Consider the following 13,362-nt stretch of genomic DNA (forward strand, 5'->3'; position numbering starts at 1 on the left):
AGAAGTGGTGAGGCTAAATAGTAGGAGAAATGTTTCAGGTACCGCTATTCCAACTGAGTTGGTGTTCTCACCATATAAACACCTAACACGTAGCCTATTTAAACACCTAGCAATCTTTTTTGACACGTTGCAAACAATCTTCCCATTTAATTCTAAATTTCAGAAAATAAATTTAAAAAAAAAAAAGTTAATTGAAAAACTGATTTGAATTCCCGTCAGAGTCTCCCACCTTCGCCCCACCCCACCCATCTCTCCCTTCCCCTCTCCTTTTTCTTTCTATCTCCTTCTACCTTCCTATTTTTCGTTCTAATCCTCCCTTACGTCGGGGAGGAGCACTATAAATTGTCGTCGGCCACCTCTGCACTTTGATCGGAGGTTGCAGACAGCAGATATGAAGGTTGGAGTTGAAGCTGATCATCCTCGCGCTCCATTACGAGGTAAGAATGGAAGAGGAGAAAATTAAGAGTAGGAAGTGAGAGAAATAATGGGGTGTCGCTGGTGTAGTTATCGCCATCAATGGAGGGGTCGTTGTCTCACCGTGAGTTCGTGGCGACAGGGTGATTGGTGCGTCAGTTCTTGGCGAAGGGAGGGTGGTTTGTTCGAAATTCTCTTTGACTTTTAGGGTATGTTAAGAATTGTATTGACAAAATAAGTTAGCTAGCAATTTTTTTTTTTTGTTATGTGTCACGCCTTTATTTGCTGGGAACACCAGCTCAGCTGAGGTAGCTGGGGTACCAGATATCCCAAAAAATTTCAGCTGGGGTTCAGCTGGGGTACCGTGTACCCCGAGAAATTTCTCCAATAGCAGGAGATAGGGTATAGGGTGATTTTTGTGTCTATGGCTGTCGGAAACATGTGCTCCGGGTTTCGGACCACAGAATTTCTCGCCTATGAGACCATCAGAGTCTCAGACTATGACTTTCCTTTGCCCTAAAAGTTGTTTTTTGTTGCTAAATTTATGTTTAGTGCGTTTAGACGCGGCGCGCGGCATGTAAAAGCAAATAGCACCTATAATGATGGCATAGCTAATGGCTTTGACAAGAGGGTCTCTTGGCACTGCGTCTAATGGGGGACATATGTGAGGCTTATTTTTAAACATCCCTTTTGGTAAACAAAGCTGCACTGGACATAAGAGACTGAATCGTAAGTGCATATTGTATGAATGATTATGAACCATTACTGCATGTCGTATGAGATTTTGAAAGATGTGTGAGATTTAATTTTAACACTTTATTTTTGTATAAAAAAAAAATGCTAATCTTCTGCATCTCCGGGTGATTGTGAATTGTTTATGAACTTTGGTAGTGGCTAAACGGAGGGCAAAATAGCCTAATTAATATCCTCTTGGACAAAATTCTTCATCATTCATATGGATATATACTAAGGACATTCCAGGTTAAAACTATAGTTTGTATTCAAAACACTGTGGCATGGTCAACTCCTTGGTCATATCAATATCAAACCTGGGTGTACTTTGTACCTTTGGAAACACAACCTTGCCGCTTCTTTTGCGGCTAGGCATGTACATTGATCATCTTTGCATCACCTTCCATTTATATCGTCAAATTATTTGGTTCTCGGAAACAAATCAATGGTAGGCAAATGCACCATTTGGAATGATCTCAAGACATAGCAGAGAGGGCCCTTACACAAATGGTATATACAAATAGGATATCACTTCACATTACTTTCTTTTGGTTTATTGTTGGAACATAATCATTCTTCAAAGCCTTCCATGCTTTAGAGTTTTATTCTCTGTCTTGCATCCTTTCTCTTATTGATTTTGATGTTAGAATTTCATGTACATATTTTCAATTTATTTGTTAATGCATGTAATTTTTTTTTATTATTATTATGAAATTTGGTAATGTATGATGCATTAACAACTAAACTACAAACATGTACATGAATATATTGCATGTGGTCCAATTTTTTAGTGGATAGAGTATTTGGTTTTTACTCATGCGTCCCAAGTTCGAAACTTATCCTCTCCTAAATTATTGTAATAGTTTTGAACTTCCACCATCCCCTTAATAATAATACCATTTTTTTCAACAAAAAAAAAATGTACGTGAATAAATTAATATCATTTCCATTTTTTAGTTCTTTGAGATTTTTTAATTATATATGTGAGTACATATTCACTTAGTATTAGTCTACTGGTGTTCCCCCTCCAATTGTATAAGTGTTGGAAAATATTCGTATTTAGGTTTACTTTAATGTTTGGTTTTTTAAGATTAGCCCATTAGCATTAGAGTTTCGGTTTCTTACCTTTTAGGGTTAGAGTTAGTTTATTATAAATAGCATGTTTGTTATTCAGTCAAGAACAAGTTAGTCACAATGTAACCTCTTGGAGTTTTATAGCTATTTCGGCATTCTTGTTTGTTTAATAAAATTCTTATTATTTTGTAATCATGTTCGTCGCACACTCTAATATTCAACTTGGCATCAGAGTAGGTTTAATCTTTGTGGTTTAATCTGCTTCTATTTTGTTTGTATTAGTTTGTCCATCTTCGTTGTTTGTTTTGTTCAATTTCGTTCCGTAAAACTTTTATCGTTTTCTGGTTTGGGTTACCCTATGTTCGTTGTTCATAAAAAATTTAAAAGTAAATCTGCTAGTCTGAAGCCGAAGCCGTGCCCAGCCGTTGGAGCCACTACGCCACTGCTACACCTCTGTCTCGCACCACCATCACGCTAGAGCCTTGATGTCGTCGTCTGCCTGATTTGGACCCGCTAGCCCGACCCGCAGCCTGAAGAACTCAAATATGACGAACACAAATTTCGTTTGTTACCTGCTGCCTGATCGAACTCGCATGACTCATCTGCTTGAACCGTTATTGTCTTCAAGCTGGAGAATGCCACCCAGTGGTGCGTGCGGTTGTATCTGATGAGAAAGTTGTGAATGATTTAAGTGAGAAAGTTCTGAAGTTGGTGATCTACGATTAAAGAAGATTGGTACATTGAAAAGTGATGATGTGTTTTAAGCGTATTCAGAATGATGGGGTCATTTTTTATATTTTTTGATATATTGTCAAATGATAGATTTATTAGATTAGATGTTAGATTAGGGAGTCAGTGGGGTTCGAATCCACATCGTGATGCAAGAACAATACTCGTCTCCACCACTATAGTAAAGGCCATTTACCTTGATGAGAATGTGTTTGAATTGTTGGGGGAAAAAAGGAGAAAATTAGTGGTGCTTGTTAGGCCTTTTGAGGCCCACATGGATAAGTTTTGTTGGAGTTTGCTTGCCAAGCATTCGACCACTTGAGTGATAGTTTTTGTTAGTATCGGTTTGTTGCTGTAATTAGATTATCGTTTAGTTACAAGGAACACTCGCATGCTTTCTCTCCATACTCTCAACGCCAATATGAATTAATTCGCCAATCAAGTCAAGTCCAGTTCGTAGTTCGCTTAACAGAGCCAGTCACCATTTGCTTATTTGCAAACTTGTGTGTATACCGCCATGAGTTTGACTGGGGGGGGGGGTGTTGGGAAATATTAGTATTTAAGTTTACTTTAATGTTTAGTTTCATGGGCTTAGCTCATTAGCTTAGGGTTTCAGTTTCTTACCTTTTAGGGTTAGGGTTATTTATTATAAATAACATACTTGTTATTCAGTTGAGAACAAGTTAGTCATAATGTAGCCTCTTGAAGTTTTGTAGCCGTTTCAGCATTCTCGTTTGCTTAATAAAATTCTTATTATTTTGTAATCTTGTTCGTCGCACTCTGATATTCAACTATAAGTGGAAGATCTTAGGTTCAACGCATGTGGAAGACAAATTCGATACCAATTTACTATAGTTAGTTCATTGTGTAGCTTAGTCTTAATCATTCACCACTTAGAACAAATATGTCATTACATTAATATACATACATACATACATACATACATACATACCCACATCGAATTTCAACGATCCGAATCATCTATTTTTTAAGTTGCACCTCTTAGATCATCCTTGCAAAATATTAGCTAAAATCGTAAATATTTAAGACATCTAATTGAGTTCAAAGAAATTGACGAATATTTTTGTTCTATAAGAAACAATGAAATTTCATTGTGATAATTAAATAGATAAATAGTTCGGATTGAATTGAATTTTTGCAAGGATGATCCATGAATAGAGACTTAAAAAATAGACGATTTGGATCGTTGAAGTTTGATTTAAAGTGGGTCCCACAACTAATCCCCATTTTTTTAAGGAAAAAAAAATGGAGATTTCTTCCCAGGGCTTGTATATGGGCGCACCACGCACATATGTTTACATCTTTTTTTCTTAAGAAGAAGATGATATATTTACAGTTTGATCAAACAAAATATACAGCTTCAATTCCCTTACTAAGCTAAAATGTTTTTTTTAAATAAAAAAAAGAAAGCAATTATTAAACAAAGAAAGTTGTTATTAACACTTAAGATATCATCATGCACTCTTCTATGTATAATTTTTCTCTTTTGTTTTCGTAAAGCAAAAACGCATGCTTACATTTCAGAGTGCTAAGAAATCTTCCACCGGTTGGTGAACTGCCAAGGCAAAAGGCCTACTCAAGCTCGAGCAGGTCAGGCAAGTTCAAAGAGCTGCCTGGAGGTATGTGACGCGAGGCTGGCATCATGCTACCAGGACAGTTCTTGTATGGATAAAAAATTACCAGAACAATTACCATTCAACGTGAATAATTACTACCTTTGTCTTTTCTTGCCCCTTTGCCATGGCAAAACAGGGGTACCTGTACAAATAACAACTACCTTCGAGAAATAACAAACGACGATTTAAAGAAAACCAAATAAACCCACAAAAAGAACTGAATATTTAGCCTAAACATTTTAAACTAAATGATGTGGTTGTTGATAATTGAATTATTACTTAAGTATGCATTAACGTGCTTATTACCTATTGATGACACGTCATTTAATATGCAAATTTAATTTAAAATTTTAATTAGTCTCCCTAGCATTATCCTTTCACATAACATGAGCCCAAATTTGCTGCTCACCTAAATCATTCCCGACGTTTACATCGTAAGATTTTGGCACTTATGAGATCTCAGATTTTGTTACTAATGCAAAATCTTGAATTTGTTGCTTGTGTTTGACATTTGCCCTACAATCACTGAGAAAACGTGTAAAGTTTGATAATTACATAGATACTATTTGTCAATACTTTTGGGGGCTTGTGTAGAGAAAGGTTTTCAGGTAGTGCGCAGCTGGAAACGGATTCAAAAAACTTTTGGTGGATATGATAAATGGGATTATGCAAGCCAACGTTGTCATTGAAGGTGATCTCTTGGATATTTAATGTATAAAATAACAACCGTTGTTGGTAGAGTTCATTTTTGCTCTCCGAGTTTGTAATAGGGCAGCACATCTAATGGTGTCTTTTGTTTCTCGAATGGGGGGCCTTTATACCTGGGATAGCTTTGAACTGGAATGGTTGTTCAATACTTTTGCTTCTGATGTAAATGTTTTTCTTCGAATTTAATAATATTTCTTTTTCGATGAAAAAAATGTGAGTTAAAAGTGTTAATGTGTTTTAAACACAAAAATGTTAGTGGGAAACAACCCAAAATCCAAATCGTGTCCAATGATTCGCGTTCAGAGAAAACTTACCTTATCACTGATTACATAGATCCATGCATCTATCTTCACTTTTGTTATTTTGCTTTAAACTTATAGTTACTATTTTCAACTTTGTAACCTTTCCTTTGTATACAATCCACTGTGAGAGAGAGAAATCAAATTTAAAGCCTCTGCGCAAAGTTAAATGCTCCTTAACTAACGAAGCTGCAAGCCTTTTGCAGTAGTTAGACTTTCTTTTTTTTGTTAATGAGTCATGCATGATTGAGACTTTTAACTGGGATTTACAAGCATAAATCTTGTCCAGCTCTTCTAAGAGAGACAACATCAAATAAAGCAAGGACAGAACCTAAGCATAACAAAGTCGAAAAATTCTCAAAATCTTGATCTAAAATCCCAATCCCCGGTTGGGTTCTCTGCATTTTATCCCATATTCATAGAGAGCTGAGTCACAGATTTAAAGGTTCAATTCTAACAGAGAGTCATGGACATGCCTGGGTCTCATATATTCTTCCAGTTTGAGGAATATGTGCTGGAATGTAATGTTTTCCCTAGACAAGATAGAATTTATGTAGATACTCTAAAGTGTTTTAGATTTTACACTAATTCTCGTTGCTTGTAAAAAAATGAGATCATCTGTATTTTGCACTAAAAGTCGGCAGTTTTATTTAATTAGAAACAGATATAAAGTGAAAAATAAAGATAATATTTTTCACAGACCAATCGACCAACCTCATTTTATAATATTTTTCCTCCTTAAATGGAAGCTTCATGCCACAGATTTTTGAGTCCTCAAAATCTACCATTTGTTCAACTTTAATCCAATTTAAAATCCATGAAAGTTGTCTTCTTTCTTGTTTATTTAGAGTACTAATAGTTATAGCTTTCTTCTGTATGATACATTTTGTTCTAGCATTCATAGGAAGCTCTTTATTCTCTCTCTCTCTCTCTCTCTCTCTCTCTCTCTCTCTCTCTCTCTCTCTCGTTTTGCAATGGAGCCCTTCAGAAATTTTTATGGCACAGAAGGATGCAGCAGCAGTGAATCAGGGTGGACAACATACATTGGCTCTCCCATGCAAGAAGATGAGCCCGAATGCAGCAATATTGAAGACGTCGGTTACGAAAACCATCATCACATCGCATATCTCACCAGAAAAAAAGTTGGCAAAGATGACAACGAGAGTGATGATTCAATGGCTTCTGATGCTTCTTCTGGCCCAAGTCATCATCATGATCTCGTGCCTTCGCGCAGTAAAGACAGTAAAGGCACCGCTCGTTCCAAACGCGATAACAACAAGCAATCTAGGCACAAGAGCACAGGCAAACCAGAGAAGAAAACTGGTGAAAAGAGTACCAAAAGGAAGTGATGTGAAATCAGCGCCAATGAACTTTGATCGTGTCGTCGAGTCCTGGCTCAAAGGGTACTGCAGATTATAGTTGTTAATTAAAACTATAAGCTTGCAAATGAAGAAGAAGATGTATATTTGTTCTTATATGTAGAATACACAAATGGAAGGATATATATTTCTCTTTTCTTCCACGATAATTCTTGGTTCCACCGTTCTTATTTCGATTTTTAATTTGTATCTCATTAGACATTTTTTTTTTCCTGCATTTCTTTTAGAACATTCATCAGCGCGGACAAACATCCGTTGAAAGTGTAAAGGTTAAATTTTGTCACAGCATATTCTTTTAATCTCGGAATAATTAAGTTTCTGGCGGAAAAAGGCGGTATTTTGTGATGCAAGCATGAAATTATGGTGTGTTTGTCTCTCAAGTTTTCTCAACAATAATGCATTTTGTGTATGGAGTATTAGTGCCGCTGTCTCATGTGGCTATGAAGCAAACAGTGTGAGCAATTTGCTGGAAAGAAGAAAGATCAGAAAGCATATATACATGTGGCCATCTGCAAAAAAAGAAAATATTGATGTACTGGTTTTAAAAGCTTAGAAATTATCATGCAGAATGTGTGTATGTTAACAAGTTGTGCTGGAAAGAAAAAGATCAACCTAGAAAGACAAATGCCAACTATGAATGTTGAGGTTTTTTTGTTGTGACATAAAAAAAAATGGTAGAGTTTTACAAAAAAAATTAAAAAACAAAAATTGGTAGAGTAGTTTCTGCAACAGGTGTGCAAATGCAACAGCAAAGCAAGTACCAAATATGGGCTGTACTTCCAACTCCAAAGAATATTCCACCACTTATAAAAACAAATTCTGTGATTTGTCATCAAATTTGCACATTTTATCAATAATATATGCATTAATTCCTAAATATCGCAAGATGTGAGTAACTGTTGACTGGCTATATATTGTATAGATTGATCGGCTACTCACATTCTGCAATTATCCATCAAGATTTGTCCCGCATTGGAGAAATCTGCATGTTATCAGCAGTAGTTAGAACACATGCAGACATTTGTTTAGGAAAGTGAGAATTGAATTTAATAGAGAAACCATAGAACATGTCTTTTTGCCTTGCCTTTGTCTTATTATTCATTAAGTCAACATGAAGATCAGATAAGAAAATAACCTTTCACCAAGAGATTCTTGTGTTACTTTAGTATTTGGGGAGTCCTAAACAAACAATATAAAATATAAATGTCCTGTAAGTGGATTACCCAGTGGGTAAAATTTGTTTAAATTCCATCAGTCGATCCTAAAGTTACAAAATGTTGATTATACATCGATTTACTTTACTATTTTCAGTATTTAAATACTTCAGCTCATTCAATTCACATTCAGCCGATCGTTAAATTATACAATGTAAACCGTATATTGATATATTTTAGAATTTTCAATACTGAAATTCTTCAGCTCACATTCAATCGGCTGTTAAGTTATACAATGTCATTCATACATCGTTGTACTTTAAAATTTTTGGTACTTAAGAATATGGTTTGGTACAACTGAAGTGAATATGAATACAAGTTTTGATAGGTGGAATACAATTTTTTTAGCTGAGAGTCAACAGAGGTAGAGCAAGGGTACAACCAATTTAGGCTTTTTCTGGACCCAATTTTAACAGCTGTGATGCCTCACCAGATTTGGTTCATTTAAAGTGAATTTAGCACATGGAAACCACATTATTCAGATTTATGGGACACATTTGACACCCCAAAAGCAAAGTAAATATTTGAGGAATATTTGGCACATGCAAAGACAAAAAAGTCAATAATTGCAAGAAAAATGCACAAAAATATATAATTAGAGATGCAGAAATTGAGAAAAATATAAAAATTTTGAGTTCCCCTGAATTGAATAGAATTACATCTTTCAAGGCCAAAAGCACAAGCATAACAAAGCACACTTCAGAGTCTTGAAAAATAAACTGATAAAACTTATTTGGGATAAATATTTTCACTGAAAAAGAGTTGGCAGAAGCTCCGCCCAGCGTAAAATCGTCAGCAGAAATTATTCAGATGGAGTGTTCTCTGCTTGAGTTGAATGTGTCACAGAAATAGGACTTAAATCTTTGACAGTTTGGCGATCTTGAACCATTCAGTATGGAAAACACCTTCCATGTCAGTTCTTTCGTATGTGTGAGCACCGAAGTAGTCACGTTGAGCTTGGACCAAGTTAGCGGGCAGGCTTTCCCTTCTGTAGGAGTCAAAATAAGCTAGACTAGCTGACATACCAGGGGTGCTGATGCCTGAGTTGATAGCAAGGCATACCACCCTTCTCCAGGCAGACTGCCTCTCAACGATCTCTTTCGAGAACTCTGGGTCCACAAGAAGGTTTGCAAGATCAGCATTCCTGTCATATGCCTTCTTAATTCTGTCTAGGAACACTGCACGAATGATGCAACCACCCTTCCAGATCCTGGCCAATTCGCCCAACTTCAAGTCCCATCCCTTCTCAATACTCTTTGCACGGATCAAATTCATCCCTTGTGCATAACTGCATATCTTTGATGCATAAAGTGCTTGCCTCACATCATCGATCAACTTTGCCTTATCCACCTCTGGGGTGTTCAAGCTATCCTCAAAGCCAGCTGATTTGAACACTTTAGCTGCTTTAACCCTCTCCTCCTTTAACCCACTGAGGAACCTTGCATCCAAAGAAGATTCAATTGTTGGAGCTGCAACTGATAGTTCAGCAGCTTGCTGTACGGTCCATTTACCAGTACCCTTCATGCCAGTCTTGTCCAAAACTTTGTCGACCAAATATCCATCTCCCTTGTCATCCTTGATTCCAAATATATCAGCAGTGATTTCAATCAGGAAACTGAGAAGTTCACCCTTGTTCCACTCTGAGAAAACTTTTTGGAGTTCCTCATTTGACAACTTTCCAACTGATTTCAGTACATCATAAGCCTCCGCTATCAGCTGCATATCGCCATATTCAATCCCATTATGAATCATCTTGACAAAGTTACCAGACCCACCTTTGCCAATGTAAGTCACACAAGGACCACTGTCCGGAACTTGAGCTGACACCTTAAGAAGAATGTCTTCAATGTACTTATAGGCCTCAAAGGAACCTCCAGGCATCATAGAAGGCCCGTATCGAGCGCCCTCCTCACCACCTGAAACTCCCATTCCAAGGTAAAGAAGACCTAATTCAGCCATGGCTTTCTCCCTCCTCTCAGTATTCTCATACCACTCATTACCACCATCAATGATGCAGTCACCTTTCTCCAGGTAGACGGAGAGGGTCTTTATGGTCTGGTCAACGGGCGCCCCAGCCTTGACAAGCATAATCACGACACGGGGTTTCTGGATTGACTTAACAAAAGATTCGGGATCATGGAATCCATAAAGGGGAAGGTTTCCTTCCCTTTTAGCTCGCTCAACAGTCTCATCAACTTTGGAGGTAGTTCTATTGTATACCGAAATGGGGAAGCCTTTCTCTGCAATGTTGAGAGCCAAATTTTGGCCCATGACAGCCAAACCCGCAAGGCCTATTCTTGTAGGTTTTGGTGTTGCAGCCATCTTTTTTCCTGTTTGACATTTGGATTTGTTAGTGAGAGCGTCAATTTTATATCCATGTAATGACAAAATACGAAGTACAGATCTGAGGGACCTTAGTCCCGAAAAACAAAATGTCAGGATGCTTTGATGAAATCCAACAAACTTCAATTGCTCAAATTACAAAACAATAGATCATAAATTAATTTCACAGGTAATCACATATTCCAATGCCTACACACTTATCGCAGCATTGTATATCATTGATGAGATTGAAAATTATGTATATGACTCTCAAATGTATTAAACAAAAATAACAAATTTAATGAACAATGATACTCCCATACGAACTTACTAAGCCGGTGAGCCCTGCATACTAATTTCGTATTGTAGAACATAGACGAGATTAAACATTAAGTATCTGATCCTCAGATGAATAACACTAAATTAACAAATCTAACGAACAAAGGTGTTACCCCAGTTTGAATCATTAAGCCCTCACTTTTAAAGTCCAATGATCGACTCAATGGCCAAACAAAAAAAAAAAAAAAAAAAACTAAACTTTCATTGCCTCACTAAGCCCTCACTTTTACAGTCCAATTGTTCCGATCGACTCAGTGGACAAACAAAAGAAAAAAAAACTAAACTTTCTTTGCCTCACTAAGCCCTCACTTTTACAGTCCAATTGTTCTCTGAAACTAAGCAAATTAAACCAGACCCACTTACTCTTTACTTATCTAAAACAAAATTCAATCATATTAATATAAAAATCATAAATTCCACAACCCATCAACCAAATGACTGGACGAACTAAAAAGCATGATCTAATCAATCTGAAAATTTCCAAGAATCCACAGATCAGTGCAAAACGAAATTCATCGTCAAGATTATGAGCAACCGAATAACACTAACAAAGGAAACACAGATCAACAATCCCAAATCATGGCAACCAATCAAGTTTCAGAAAAAGCTATGATTTTTAACCGCAGTCAGTCAAATAATTTAATGGCTGTAATTGCATTCAGTAAAGTACAGCAGTGAAAGGGAACGTTTTGATCAAAACCCAGAAAGCAAAAGGATCCGAACCTGAAAGTGTTCTTCTGTAAGGAGAGAAGGGGGATTGAAAATCTGAGGAAATCGAGCGAACCCAAGAAATCAAAGATCTGGGGTAGGCGGAAAGTGATGAGCTTTTATATTAAGAAAAGATTTTCAATTGTATTTAGGGAATACTGTAGCGGGTCAAGATTGGCCACTGGCTCGGTTGGTGAGGTGGACACGCCGTCGTTGAAGGTCGGTTAGGTGTGGAGATATGGCAAGTCCATCCAACGTAACACCATTTGACTGGCGCCAATTCAATTTACTCTTACCTGCATTATCATAACTTCGTTCACCATTTGTCACCTATACTATACATCATATTCAACTATTGTTAAGCGGTACATGAGCTACGAGAGTCGAACTTAAAATTTCGAATGCATGGTCAAATAACGTTAACTCATTTAGCTACAAGCTTCTATAAAAGTTTTCATTGGTTTAAAAGAATTTTTTGTGGTTTGTGTTCTTTTTTCTTAAAAGAAGACGAACAATACATCTCATTCTCTTAATAAAAAGTCGTAACAAGATTTCTGTAAGTGAACTCCTACCTTGATGCTCCTCATGCTCTTATCTTGAGAGGCGAGCATTGCATGCATATTCTTGAAAAAATGATAATCACACAATATTTTTTTTACATTTACACTATTTTGTTTAATCTTGTATTTTGTTTTTATTTAATTTATATAATTCAACGACAAAAATAACAGAAAATTTGTATGAGAAGAAAAATGATGCGCGTATATCATTTTATTTTTGCTATTCCAATGGCAAGGTGAGGAAACATGTGTTCTCATTAGGCCAGAGAAAGGGAAAGACAACTCCATTTTTAACTAATTAACTTTTTAATTTTTAAATATGATAAGAATCTGAAACGGATCTAGGAAAGCATATGCATCTGACCTGGACATGGTTTGGGTGGGCACTTTTGCCAATTAAATTACTAACCGAATTGCAATATATGCATTCTTCATACGCATTACCCATCTCAATATGATGTCACCAATTGCAAAGCACCCACATCACCACAAGTACCCGTTTTGCATAACCCACCAGTTGTATTTACTTAAGGAACCGGATCTCTTCCAGATCCTAATAAACTGAGCTCATTAATAAAAAAATTCAGATCGTTAAAATTTGATACAACGGTTATAAATAGGAAATCACTCTAAAAATTATAATAATTGTAATCGTTAGATCCGTAATTAGTAAGCTCAATTTCCTTGGATCCAGATGGGATCCGGTTTCTTTACTTAGTACGTTCACCATGTAAGGAGATTGCGTATCCGTTTGCATCACTACAATGTCAATTCTTATCCGTCAATCACAATCACAAGAATTCTACATTCACCATTTAACATTTGGACATGCAACCAAAGAAAAAAAGTCATACGGGACGCTTTTTAGTCAAAATTATCCTTAAATTTTAGTCTCTCAAATTTAAAATCAATTGAAGTAGTTTCTTAAATTGTCCCCGTCAATAATTTTGTTCTTTCTGTAAAAAATTTCTGTTAAATTGAAGAAACCATATGTTCAAGAAGAAAGTTGATTTAACAAAATTACCCTTAATTTAACGGTGATTTCTTGCAGAAGGACCAAAACGATCTACTGTGAACAATCTCAATGACCATTTATATCAATTTTAAATTTCAAAAACCAAAATGAGAAGTTATGGCAATCTCATGAACCATTTTAGATAAATGGTCGACTTTTTAAATGGTGAATGTATACGTATCGTAGCTATGTCCTACAAATAAGACCTTCCAACCAAATTTGATAAATGAAA

At 36.3% G+C, this 13,362-nt stretch overlaps 2 protein-coding genes across 2 annotated transcripts; one reads left to right on the forward strand and one right to left on the reverse strand.

Moving 5' to 3' along the window:
* The first annotated feature begins 6,567 nt into the window (after window positions 1-6,567).
* LOC137709222 (protein SOB FIVE-LIKE 3-like) lies at window positions 6,568-6,942 on the forward strand. The gene has a single exon (XM_068448321.1). The coding sequence runs from the start codon at window positions 6,568-6,570 to the stop codon at window positions 6,940-6,942; it is 375 nt and encodes a 124-aa protein (XP_068304422.1).
* A 1,822-nt stretch (window positions 6,943-8,764) lies between these two features.
* On the reverse strand, window positions 8,765-11,741 carry LOC137707498 (6-phosphogluconate dehydrogenase, decarboxylating 2-like). Its single transcript, XM_068446376.1, has 2 exons — window positions 11,571-11,741; window positions 8,765-10,516 (listed from the first exon to the last, which is right to left on the reverse strand). Exon 2 carries the CDS (start codon window positions 10,506-10,508, stop codon window positions 9,042-9,044), a length of 1,467 nt encoding a protein of 488 aa, XP_068302477.1. The 5' UTR covers window positions 10,509-10,516; window positions 11,571-11,741; the 3' UTR covers window positions 8,765-9,041.
* Window positions 11,742-13,362: the final 1,621 nt, after the last annotated feature.

Source organism: Pyrus communis, chromosome 11 (genome assembly GCF_963583255.1).
Source record: "Pyrus communis chromosome 11, drPyrComm1.1, whole genome shotgun sequence".
Lineage (NCBI taxonomy): Eukaryota > Viridiplantae > Streptophyta > Magnoliopsida > Rosales > Rosaceae > Pyrus > Pyrus communis.